We start from the raw sequence: 12,969 nt of genomic DNA, 5'->3' as shown, positions 1-12,969 counted from the left end.
CATGAGAATCGCTTGAACCCAGGAGGTGGAGGTGGCAGTGAGCCCAGATCTCACCACTGCACTCCAGCCTGGGCAACACAGTGAGATTCTGCCTCAAAAAAAAAAAAGAAAAAAAGGAAATTGAACCAAACAATAACTTCAAACAGGCATTTTAATATTTTTTCTATACAGAATGCTTACATATTTCATAAATCAGTGTACCAATGTGCTTATATCATTTTCATACTCATCTTTTTTACTGGATTATTAAAACATTTCTACTTTCACTCAAGCAGATGGCATAAGGCAATAACGACTTGCACCACTTATGTCACTGGCACCACTTATGCTAAGGCAAGTCAGAGAGTGGACACAATCTTCCAAGTCAGTACTTCCTGAGTCACTAAAGATAGGCACTGCACCCTCACCAAAGGATACCAAAAACACCAAATGAGAATGTTCACCTTTTCTGTCTTTTTGCAGTAACCAACTCTCCAGAGATTTACTGTGTTATTGAATTTACTATTCGTTAATTGAACAAGTGCTCTCCTGAATCATAAAAGATTGAACACCACTTAATGTAATATTGATTTTCTTTAGATAGTATCTAATATAAAAAATACTCTTGGGATTTCTTGAGTTACAACCTTCCTTACTTGGCTTTACTCTTTCAAAATTTAAAGTAATTACCACAGCCAGACTATTACAAGAAATGGGATTAATGATTAAAAGTTATTTTCATTTAAGTACACTTATATTGCTAATAAATGTGTCATCCTCATATACAGGCTACAATTTTTTTTTTGCTACAAAAGGATTCTCACAATGGCCAAGAGAAAACCCTTTCTACATGTGATAATGCTATCTAAACAAAGATGATAGTTCATCCACATTGCTCTAACAATGTATTCTGGAGAATAAGAGTTTCATATCAAAACTGATATTCTGTGTTATTTCTAAATATATCCACAGAAGCACTTACAGAAAGTAAAGAGCTGTGTGGCCGATTGCAAACAAGTATGTCCATATGTATGAAAGTAAAAAAGACACTGAAAAAATGTAAACTCTTACATTGCAGTGCAAGTAGATTCCCAGGAAACAATGATGTAAACCTGAAATATGCTTTGATTCATTCTTCTAGGCTTCATAAAGTCAAAAAACAGGAAAAATATAGAGAGTAGGTCCATTCATCTATTTTGATATCTTGAGATACCTAAAGGTTTTAATTTAATAATTTCATTTCTTAATGTTCTAATATCATTTTATTGTTTTTCTACAAGCAAATGAATGTGGTTTTTCTACTCAGGAATTCTGCTCCCTGTCAGTCTAGTTTATTTTATCACCTTGCATTTATCATTTATAAAAGAAAAATTAGTTCTGGTATTCTGGGGTACTCTACTGGAATTTCAGACATAGTACACTTCACAGATTTAGAAAACAAAAGATAATTTATCATTCCTTTGAGTAATAAAGTGTCACATTTTTAAAGATCTTGGAATGTTTCAAAATAAATGCACATTTTCTTTTTGTAATACGCATGCCAAAAATAAGTTCTTACATAATTACAGGGGCAAAGTCCCCAGAAGTCAACTACCTGATTTTCCTGTTTCAAGGACATCTAATTAAATTTTTTAAAGGATCCACAGAAATGGGTAAGACCTTGCCTTGAACGTTTTAAAGAAAAACATTTTCAGTATCCAAGAATCCTTGTTTTAGTGGATGGGGAGAAGGGAGTTGTCTGTGTTGAGAATATTACTGCAGTTTAGATCTGCAAGAAATCTTTAAAATCAGTCATTGCAAACCTCTTTTTGTTTTTCAATGAAGGAGGATGAGGTATAGCATTTCCTTTCTTTTTATCCCTCACACCTCTGAAAAATAGGACCGACACCAACATTCTTTAATGAGAGTCATGTAATTTAAAAAATATTTTGTTAAGTTTTATAAGAAACAAGTCATTTTGGAATTTGAAGATAAAACATTTAAACAAAGTCGACCTAAGTAAAATGGAACATCAAACCCTAGATGATGAGAAACACCAAAGTAAATAGCATGAGATTGGAGTAGGAAGTGAATGCTTTCATAATACTTTTCCTGCCTTTTCTTCCTGGAGCTGCTTCTTGAGAATGAAATAGCTTTTCAACTGAAAAGATATAGAGATTCTTTTCTAAAAGAAACATTGAAAATCTCTATTTAAAAAGAAACTGTACCAGAGTCACTAAAATTATTTAAATGGAAATAGCTTTAAAGCTATATCAATTTATCATTACCATCCTCTCCAAGGAAATATTTTAATTAAAGAAAAACAGTTAAAATATTTCTGTTACTCTACTGCTTTTAAACTCATGTTAAAAAAGATCCAGTCTATATAATACTACATGTAACAATTAATCAATATTTTGAAAAATTATGAAAATATATACCAGTTATTCAAACTGAAAAGCCTTACAATTCTGGAATACTTCTTATCTTCCTTCACAAGTTTTTAAAAAATAAAACTATTTTTATTATTGGATTATAGAAATTGGCATTGTGGATGCTGAGAAAACAGTTCTTTTTTAAAATTCCAAAGTTAAAAATAAAGTGAATGGTGCGCGCTTTTTTCTCAAGAAATATAAATAATTTAGGGAAGTATTAGAATTGTACAGCTGTTCAGGAAAATCCTCATATTTCCTAAAATAACCCTTTGCACAAACATTTAAGAATTAGATCAGTCATCAATCTCAGATTGTTCCTGGTGGCCAAATCACAATGTTGTATTTAATAAGTCAAAACCTGGTGCCAACAGGAATTGAAGAAAATCCCATGGCAGGCTGAACAGAGGCGCTAGTTGATAAACTCAAATATATCTGAGTTGAGTGAATGACTGAAACTGTCAACATATCAAGGTTAGTTGAAGAAGCCAGTGTCTCCAGCAAATAATGAAAGAACGCTGATCTAACTATTCACCTGAGTTCTAATTTAAATTAAGTCATAATTTAAATCCTAACTGTTCTCTAAAATTGCATTTGCCCACGTATATTTTCATAGTCAACCTGGCAGCCTTCGCTGCTCATTTTAATTGCATTTTAACTCTGTAAATTTGTAGGGGAGGTAAAAACAATATAATGTAATAATAATGTAATACCATTGAAATTGAATTGGTAGCCCTGTTTGGGACTGACATGGCTCCTATTCCCAGGGGTAATAGATTATCTTATCAAATACAGCTTTCTCAAAGTTCTTGACTCATTGTACAAGCATGTACACACATATTAACACAGACATAAAATATAAAGTGAAAAATAATGCACAGAGTAGTGGTCTAGTTATCCATAGCTGTATGTCAAACAACTTTAATAATTTATTTGTTATTTTTCATGGTTCTGTGGGTTGTCTGGCTAAATTAGAAAGTTCTACCCTTGGGACGGAATCAGATGGAAACTGGGCTGAAATTATCAGAATGCCGGAGCAGGCTGGTTTTCCAAGATGGATCAATCAAATGGCTGGTAGTTATTTCTAGCTCTTTGCTGAGAGCCCAGCTAGAACTGCTATCTGCCAGTCTACACGTGGCCTCTCCATGTGGCTTGTGCTTCTCATTTCATGTGTCTGGGTTTCTAGAGGTACCATCCCAACAGCAACTGTTCCAAGATACCCTGAAGGAAACCAAGACTTCCTGTACTCTAGCCTAGGAAGTTTAAATATCTCACTTCTGCCCCATTCGATTGGTTAAATAGTCACTAAAGCCAACCCAGATTCAAGGAAAAGAGAATTTTACCTCCCGCAAGGAAGAGGCAAAATCATACTACAGAAATGCATGTGAGATGGGAGAGACTGTTGGAGTAATTTAGGGAAAATAGAATCTGCCATAATGCAATAGGACATTAGAGAGTAGAGGTGAGCGTGGATTAAGGTAGAAATAACATTAAACTGAACATTCCTTATCAGCTATTTTCTTATGAAGCTTTCAAATCCCATGTATTCTTTGCAGTCTTTTCATCAGTACACTAGAAGCTTCCAATAGAAATTGACTATAGCGGCCAGGCGCTCTGGCCCATGCCTGTAATCCCAGCACTTTGGGAGGCCGAGGCGGGCGGATCACGAGGTCAGGAGATCGAGACCATTCTGGCTAACACGGTGAAACCCCGTCTCTACTAAAAAATACAAAATAAAAGAAAAAAAAATCAGCTGGGTGTGGTGGCGGGCGCCTGTAGTCCCAGCTACTCGGGAGGCTGAGGCAGTAGAATGGCGTGAACCCGGGAGGCGGAGTTTGCAGTGAGCCGAGATTGTGCCACTGCGCTCCAGCCTGGGCGACAGAGCAAGACTCCGTCTCAATAATAATAACAATAAAACATTAAAAAAACGCAAAAAAAAAGACATTGACTATAGCAATAGCATGGAACCACACATTTTATTGTCAATTTATGAATAAAAAAGTGGAAAAACTAGACAAAATTCTTACTGAAATATGGTCTTGTCTTTAAAACAATATACCCAGGTAAAATATATAAGATCCAAAAATCAAATTTTAAAAATGTCTTATTTCTTTTTCTCTTTTTGATACATTATATTTTCAATTATTAAATCAACCAAAGCATAAATGCCAAAGATTATTACTTTTTTCATCAGCCCACAAGTTGATGCTTTCACTGGTGATTTAAGAAAAAATCAATTCTAAACTGTGAAATGCCTAGAGGAGTATTTCTACAAAGTTTTCTCTAAAAATATTTCTTATATTTTATTATGCATTAAATTTTATATTTTATATTTTATTTATCCATTTAGGATAAATTTTATTTATCGTAAATATATCCTAAATATTATTTATCCTAAATTTTATTTATCCTAAATATATTCCATTATATTTTATTTATCCATTTAGGACTTCTAGCTATTTTTTGTTAAAGTCTCAGTGTGGCTTAAAATAAGCACAATGCAAATTTTTTAAACTTGAATTTGTAAGCACAGGAGAGACTGCATAAGCAGGGTCATGAATTGGATATTGGCACCAAAGCCTTTCAAGGGGAAAGATATGTTAGTATTCGTTAAGTCAACTGTGAATGGAAATGATAACCTCCGTGTGAGAAAACAAATATTTTTCTGGAGCTAAGCTACAGCTATTATCTATACAGTATCCTTGAATAAAAAATTTAAGCAAAAGAGGTATTATCCTGATAAAACAGGCTGGACCAAATAATTATAAAGACACATATACTTCAGAATTAATTAATTCTATTATTTAAAGACTGTTTCATTAATTGCCTATTATATGCTGTGTCTAGTACTTAGAAATTTTCTTTCATTATTTCAAGAAAAGTAAAAACAATGGTTTGGTATGTATATACATATATAAGACAGACCTATTCTTAATAATGTATCCAACTGAGAGGCTGTGGACAGGCAACTTCCAAGGAAATTCTGCTTGCTATGATGAGTGAGTCAGAGTTGCTCAGCTAAGGCATAATCAAATAGTCTCCCATGTTATGATTTCAGTAGCTATTTTAGTGTTCCCTAAAAGCTTAAAATGGAAATGTCAGAACGACCATTTTAAAAGTGTCAACAGATACAAGCAATGTACCCTGTAAATTAAATAATAAACAGTAATTTAGTAGGTTCACCTGAAAAGGAAATTGGTCTAGTGTATGTCTCTTCTTTTATATTTCAATCTATGATTCATCCGTAAAAAAAATTACAGGGTCTCACTCAAAATGGGTTATCCTGAGGCAAATAATTCAGCTGGATCTATTGGTGTGTTTGCTTCCTATTGTGTGTTTTCTGCTTTTGCACAAACAACCAATACTCACTTTTTTAAAAAAGATATATTCATTTATTCTCAGATATACAGATTGCATCTGTGAAGGTACAAACATTAAGAGATTATACATGATCTCTGGCTTCCTGAAGTTTACATTCCAGTCCCTCAAATGGGAATGATAATGCAGTATGAAAACTACTGTGGCTGGGGAAATAGAGTGTCCTATGAAAATAAGAGAGAGGTTAGTTACCGTGACTAGGATAGGGCAGAGCTTGGAGAGAGGAGTGGCGTCTTCCCAGAGAAGTAATTTTACCTGCAGAATTAATAGAATTTATCTATGGGGAAAGTGCTGGAAACATGTTCCAGGCAAAGAGAAGAGCAGTGGAAAAGCTGAGAGGATAGCGGGAACAAGATAAATACAAGGTTCTTAAAAAGGTTAAGTTTGGCTGGACTGGGGGAGAGGGAGAGGAAAGATGCAGAAAGGATGTAGGTTTCAATTGTTTTAAATATTTTGACAGTTTCCAGTGAGCAATAAAAAATTACTCCAGAGTTTAAGCAAGAAAACGATACGACGAGATACATTTGCATTTCAGAAAAAGCACTAGAGTTATAGGATGGAGAAGAGATTGATTGGAGGAGTCATGAAGAGAAGCAGGGAATCCATTCAACCTCTAGATAATGGTAGACTCTCCCAAAGAAGTGTTGGGGGAAATAGAGAAAAGTGGCAGAATTCCCAAAGCTCAGTATTTGGGAAATAGAATCTAAAGATGTGGTGACTGATTAAAACCAGGGCTGAAACAGAAAGAAAGTCTTTAAATTTTTAGTGAAGAGTTGAAGTCACCATAAAGAATATTTTATTAATTTACGTAATAAAAATGTCAATCTTTATATGTGTGCTGGCATGTTAAAACAATGTATGAAAGTTAATGATTTTGTTTTATAGTCACACAGAAAAAGTCCATTTAATTTCTGTGTAATCAGCCTAATGATAACATAAATATCTACTTTTTAGAAAAGCAGTATTTTAACATATTCAATTTGCCCTTAAAATGTATAATTTCAAAACCAGGAGAAAATAAAAGAACTGAATCATAATGTAAAATATTGATGAAAACTACAGTATTCTAACTTTCTAGTTTCTTCATTTTTCACTCTCACGTTGAAAGAGAAATAAAATAAAATTGTGTATAATTTAAAGCTATGTTAACTACATTTTATATAACCAAATATATCCAAATTATCATTTTAACATGAAATCAATCAATATAAAATTGTGAATGAGCCATCTTTTATTCTTTTTGTACTGTCTTTGACATCTGGTGTATATTTTACACTTGCAGCACATTGCACTTTGTTGTGTCTATGTATGTATGTACACATGTATGTATGTATGTAGAGACAGGGTCTCACTCTGTCACCCAGGCTGGAGTGCAGTGATGTGATCATAGCTCACTCACTGCAGCCTCCATCTCCCAGGCTCAAGTGATCCTCCCATCTCAGCCTTCAAGTAGCTGGGACTACAGGTGTGAGCCACTCCCCAGTTTGCACATCTCATTTTAAATGCTGAGTAGCCTCACGTACTAGTGGCTGTCCTATTGGATAAAGCAGCTCTGGAATACAGAGAAACACACCTAAAAGGCCGCTTGCTCTCTTACTGTGCCATAACAAGCTTAGCAGATGGTCACAATGAGTAGAGGTTAAAAAAAAAAAAGGAATTAATAAAACCACTTGAATCTTTGTTTTGTTATGTAAACATGGGCATTGAGAGAGAGAGTTATAAGTCAGAACAACTGAAAGTTGAAACTTTGCTATAAGTTGATAGTGGCCAACAAAAGTACTAAAAAGTGAAATATGTATTCAAAAACCCAAAATCCCCCAAAACATTTAAGTATCAAACTTTAATCCATTTAAAATAATCCCATTAAATGCTGCCTGTTCAATTTTATTTAAATATCTCTTGGCAGCTACTTCATTTGGAAGTGGCAGCTTTTTTTGACACCAGTAGTTTAGTAAATCCATGGCAAGAGATTGCAAACCAGTTTCCAACTTGATTTAATGCTGTTTTAAGTTTATAAGAAAAATGTCACTATGTAAACAACAGACATTTTGATTAAACACTAAAGTTCTTATTTTGGCTGTTAAATCAATAATGCAGCTGGATTGAAAGTAGTTTACATTCCCTCAAAACTGGGCTTCGGTTCAGCTAGTATTGCACTGACATCATTTTCTAGCAAGATCTGGCTGCTGAAAGCAGCCAGTTTAGAAATATCCTTTGCAAACAACTATATAATTTTCAATGTTAACACATTTCAAGAAGAGGGTCTCACAAATGTCAATGCTTAAAATAGTATAGTCAATCCAGAAATAGTCTCTCATCTAATGTGTAATTTACTAGTAAAATCTTCTAAGGTAATTTTAACAAGAATATAAGACAAAGGCCTGTGATTGCATTATTTATCTTTTTCACCTGAAACTGACTTTGGACTGTTTCCTATTTTCCCTTGTACAGTAGATTAATTAATATTTAACTCATGATGATGGATCTTAAGTATGTTTTGGTGACGGAACACCTGAAAACCCTACTACTTTTTCCTAAACATTGAGCTCCAGGTAGAACTTCATAAATACTGATACATTGCTCGATTATATCTACAAACTAGGAATGTTTTGTAAATAGAAAATAAGGCCATATTAAACGTCTAACACATAAAACCACAATCACTAGGATATATAGCCATTACCCCAAAAAAAAGGGCAGTTGAACAGATCACAAAAGACCACCTGGAGTTTTTCAGGGAACATTAATTTACAACTTGCATATTCAGTATCAGCAACCAGAAGTTAAAGAAAAAATATAATGATAAAATGTATTCGAGACGCTCCAATAACGATGATTTTATGTGAATTAGAAAAAGGTGACTACGATTCCATTTCAGAAGCAAGACACTCTTGTACAGCTGAGTGAACAAAAGTATTCTAGTCTATATTTGAGAGTTATAAACACAGAACTTTTAACTATAGGACCTCAAATTGCTTACCTGTAGAAATTCTCTGACATTAGAGCCCAGGACACGCAAGATTGTATCATAACCAGATTCTTGGCAAAAGACGAAAAACATCTTCCCAAACATTTGGAGGATTTCTCCAGCATTGAGATCTATTTTACAAATTCAAGAGGGGGAAAAAAGCATATAATAGGTGAAATATTGTTAATAGAAAGAATGAAGATAAGTGTTTATTAAGTAATGTAAAATGTCTTCAATTTTTGTGCATGGCAAGCATAGATCATATGAAAAAAATCCCGCCAGGACAATACAATGAAATCAGAGAAGACAACGTATAAACATGTTAATGGTGTACATTTGCACTTACAAGCAAAGCAACCAGTTTTTCAGCTTCTATTACGAATTATAAGTGGAGCATACCTAATCTGAAAATCTGAAATTCTAAATACTCAAGAACCTGAAACTTTTTGGTCACCAACGTGACACTACAAGTGGAAAATTCTACACCTGAACTCATGTGATGGATTGCAGTCAAAATGTTGTTTCATGCAGAAAATCATTTAAAATATTGTGCAAAACTGCCTTCAGCCTATGTCTATAAGGTGTACATGAAACATAAGTGAATTTTATGTTTCGACTTGAATCCCATCCTCAAGATATCTTCTTATGGATATGCAAATATTCCAAAATCCAAAAAAATCTGAAAGCCTAAACACTTCTGGTCTCAAGAGTTTTAGACAAGAGATACTCACCCTGTACTTAATTTTGACCATTTTAAAGCATATATTTGATATACTACTTCTTTTTTCCAAAAAACACAGATTTTTAAAATCATCAAGAATGCACATGACAATATTTTGATACAAAAGTCTTTATATAAATATGTATATTTAATAACTTGATTACATATAACACGTATCCTGGTGTCCTGCTTTTTTCTTAATAAACAATCATTAATATTTCCTAAAACTTAAATTTTCTGTATCACATTTTTTTTAGTTTTTTGAGACAGAGTCTCACTTTGTCGCCCAGGCTGTAGTGCACTGGTAGGATCTCGGCTCGCTGCAACCTCCACCTCCCGGGTTCAGGCCATTCTCCTGCCTCAGCCTCCTGAGTAGCTGGGACCACAGGCACCCACCGCCATACCTGGCTAATTTTTGTATTTTTAGTAGAGAGGGGGTTTCACCATGTTGGCCAGGATGGTCTCGAACTCTTGGCCTCAAGTGATCCACCCACCTCGGCCTCCCAAAGTGCTGTGTATCAGTTTTAATTGCTATCTTATTCAACATATGGGTGCAATAATTTATTTACCCAATCCCTTCTTATTGAAAATGTAGGCTTTTTTTCAGTTTTTGATAATATATGGAACTCTGACATGAAAACACATACATAAATCTTAATGGAAAGAGATCTAATAATTTCTTTAGGAAAAATTACTGAAGGTTTTAATATTTTTTAAAAGGCTTTCATGAGGCAAAATTGTTCTCAAAAAGTTGTCTTAACTACCATCACATTAAAAATGTGTGTGATTTCCCATTAACTGTACTCCATCATTACACTAGATATTTCCATTTTTAAGACTGCCAAATTGATAATAAAAAAAGTTATTTCATGTTTGTTTCAATTTTGATTGCTGGAGGCTAGATATTTTTCTTGTTAATATTAAACATTTACCAATCTTTTAAAACAATTTTTATTCTACTATAGATAGTATTTGCTTTCCTAGTTATACGTGGCAAAGCTAAAAACTTCATTCTATTGTATCCAAACTATAGCCCAGTTAAAAATTAAGCACTGTGGGAATAATAGATACTACTTTGAGAACAACTTCTTCTCCATGAAATTTTTAAAACTTTGCCTTCTTCAGAAAGGTATTTATCTGTGGTAGATCTCAGTTTCATGTTTCTTTTACCAATAGTTAATATAACTTGTGACTACAAAAGAGATTTGGAGAAACACATATTATACTTGAATAACTACCATTTTCTTGACACCACAACTGATGTTGTTACATTAAGTATCAATAATTTTCTTTCCTTCCTGAATACATGGCTTTCTGTTGGGGGAGACAAAGGACTGGGCCTGGCGTGGAGGCTCACACCTGCAATCCCAGCACTTTCGGAGGCTGAGCCAGGTAGATCACTTGAGCTCAGGAGTTCAAGACCAACCTGGACAACATGATGAAACCTCGTCTCTACCAAAGATACAAAAAATTAGCTGGGCGTGGTGGTGCGTGCCTGTAGTCCCAGTTACTTGGGAGGCTGAGATGGGAGGATCACTTGAGCCTGGCAGGCAGAGGATGCAGTGAGCCGGAGTTGGGCCACTACTGCAGTGCAGCCTGGGTGACAGAGCCAGACCCTGTCTCAAAAAACAAGAAGAGCGCATTTACTCTTTTCTATTCTCTAAAGAGTTTGCAAAAGGAAAAATAAGACTTGGCATAGCCTGAGCCTAACATGATATGGGGATGCCCACCACACAACTATGCAGGTTGTACAAATGCTCTGCACCACTTCTGTAACCCTGCGTTGTGATCTTGAACCACGCATTCTGTGAGCTTCTACGTGTAACTTGGCCAAAGAAGGAAAGTTGCATTCAACTTACTGAGGACTTTGCTTGCAGCAGCAACCAAATCATAAGTTTTGGAGTCATCATATATTATTCTGACAAGAAACTGTCCTTCTTCATCTAACTGCGCCTCTTTTCTGGAAAACAAAAACAAGAGAGAGAGAAAGAAGAGAAAAGTTGGAGTTAAAAAAATAGCTACTGTAGGTATAATAATTGTATAAACAATGGTTTTATCTCTGAAATAGAATTTGGTTTTTTTGGACAAATTTGTTTAAACAGCATCATGTACCTAAAATTCTAGTGAGAGAGCAGAAATGATGTCATATCCCCCTCCCTAAATTAAAATGATATATTTAAGTATATTTTAGCAAGATTAACAGTACATAGTACTCTACTGCTCAATACAATACCTGCCATTAAATATAATAAATTAAATAACTTTTGGGTTAATAGATGTTTAGCAAGTTTTGTTGAGTCCCTATTAGGTGCCAGACATTGTTCTGGGTACTTGGGGTACAATCTTTAGTAAAACAGACAAAAATCCCTGACTTCTTGCAATACATATATTCTGGGAAAACAGACACAACATAAAATTAATAAATAACATAAAATGGTAAGTATTATACTTTGGAGAAAAATAAAGCAGAGTAGAGCAGTGGAGAGCTCAAGGACGACAGCCAGGAAGGCCTCACTGAGAAGCTGGCATTTGAATAAAGTCCGAAGGAGCTCCGAGAGTGAGCCACGAGCAATTTAGAGAGATTGTGTTCTGGGCAGAGGGAAGAGCAAGTGCAAAGGGCAAGGCAGGAACATGCCTGAGGTGTCAGAGGACAGCAGAGGCCAACGTGGCTGGAACAGAGGAGGGGGAAAAGTAGCTATCAGGGAACGGGTAGGAGAGGTAACATGAGGCTACAGTGCTTGGCCTGGTTGGATGTTGGGATAACTGCCGTTTACTTGAAAGAGGTGAAGGGCTTGAGCACTTGTGACATGAGTGGTGATATAAACTGCTCTAGGTTAAAGGGATTCACCTGGCTGCTGCATTGAAAATAGACTAAAGGTGTAGAAGACAGAGGAGGGAGACCAGTTAGGAGGTTGCTGCCAACATTGAGGTAAGAAGTGTTGGTGGGCTGGGCGCAGTGGCTCACGCCTGTAATCCCAGCACTTTGGGAGGTGGGGACTGACAGATCACGAGGTCAGGAGATCAAGACCATCCTGGCTAACACGGTGAAACCGCATCTCTGCTAAAAATACAAAAAATTAGCCTGGCGTGGTGGCGGGCGCCTGTAGTCCCAGCTACTCGGGAGGCTGAGGCAGGAGAAAGGTGTGAACCCATGGAGCAGGTAAGAAATGCCTCAAACTCATATATATTCTAAAGGTAAATTCAGCATGATTTGCTACGGATTGGACACAGGGTCTGAAAAGAGAGGACTCAAGGAGGACACTGAGGTTTTTGGTCTAAGCAACTAAAAGGATGTTGTCACCAGTAGCTGAATTGGGAAAGACTTGTTGGAGGCGGACAAGGGGTCTAGGTCAAGAGCTATGTTTTCAACATATTAAGTTTGAGATGTTTTTAAACATATTAAGTTTGAGATGCCAAGTGGACTGATAAAATCTTCAAATATATCCTTAGCTTATTAAACACAGTAGCTCAAAACATACACAGTACTAGTGAAAGAAAATTATAATTGTTTT

General features: G+C 35.4%; 1 protein-coding gene across 1 annotated transcript in view; it reads right to left on the bottom strand.

Annotated features, from left to right (window-relative positions):
• GUCY1B1 (guanylate cyclase 1 soluble subunit beta 1) overlaps nucleotides 1-12,969 on the bottom strand; it is a 48,948-nt gene that overhangs the window by 21,526 nt on the left and 14,453 nt on the right. The window contains exons 3-4 of the mRNA XM_004040547.5: nucleotides 11,317-11,417; nucleotides 8,749-8,867 (exon numbers count right to left, since the gene is read on the bottom strand). Coding sequence (XP_004040595.1) covers nucleotides 8,749-8,867; nucleotides 11,317-11,417 — 220 coding nt within the window. The remainder of the gene's footprint in view (nucleotides 1-8,748; nucleotides 8,868-11,316; nucleotides 11,418-12,969) is intronic.

Source organism: Gorilla gorilla, chromosome 3 (genome assembly GCF_029281585.2).
Source record: "Gorilla gorilla gorilla isolate KB3781 chromosome 3, NHGRI_mGorGor1-v2.1_pri, whole genome shotgun sequence".
In the NCBI taxonomy this organism is placed as follows: Eukaryota; Metazoa; Chordata; class Mammalia; order Primates; family Hominidae; genus Gorilla; species Gorilla gorilla.
This window is presented reverse-complemented; position numbering and strand designations above follow the sequence as displayed.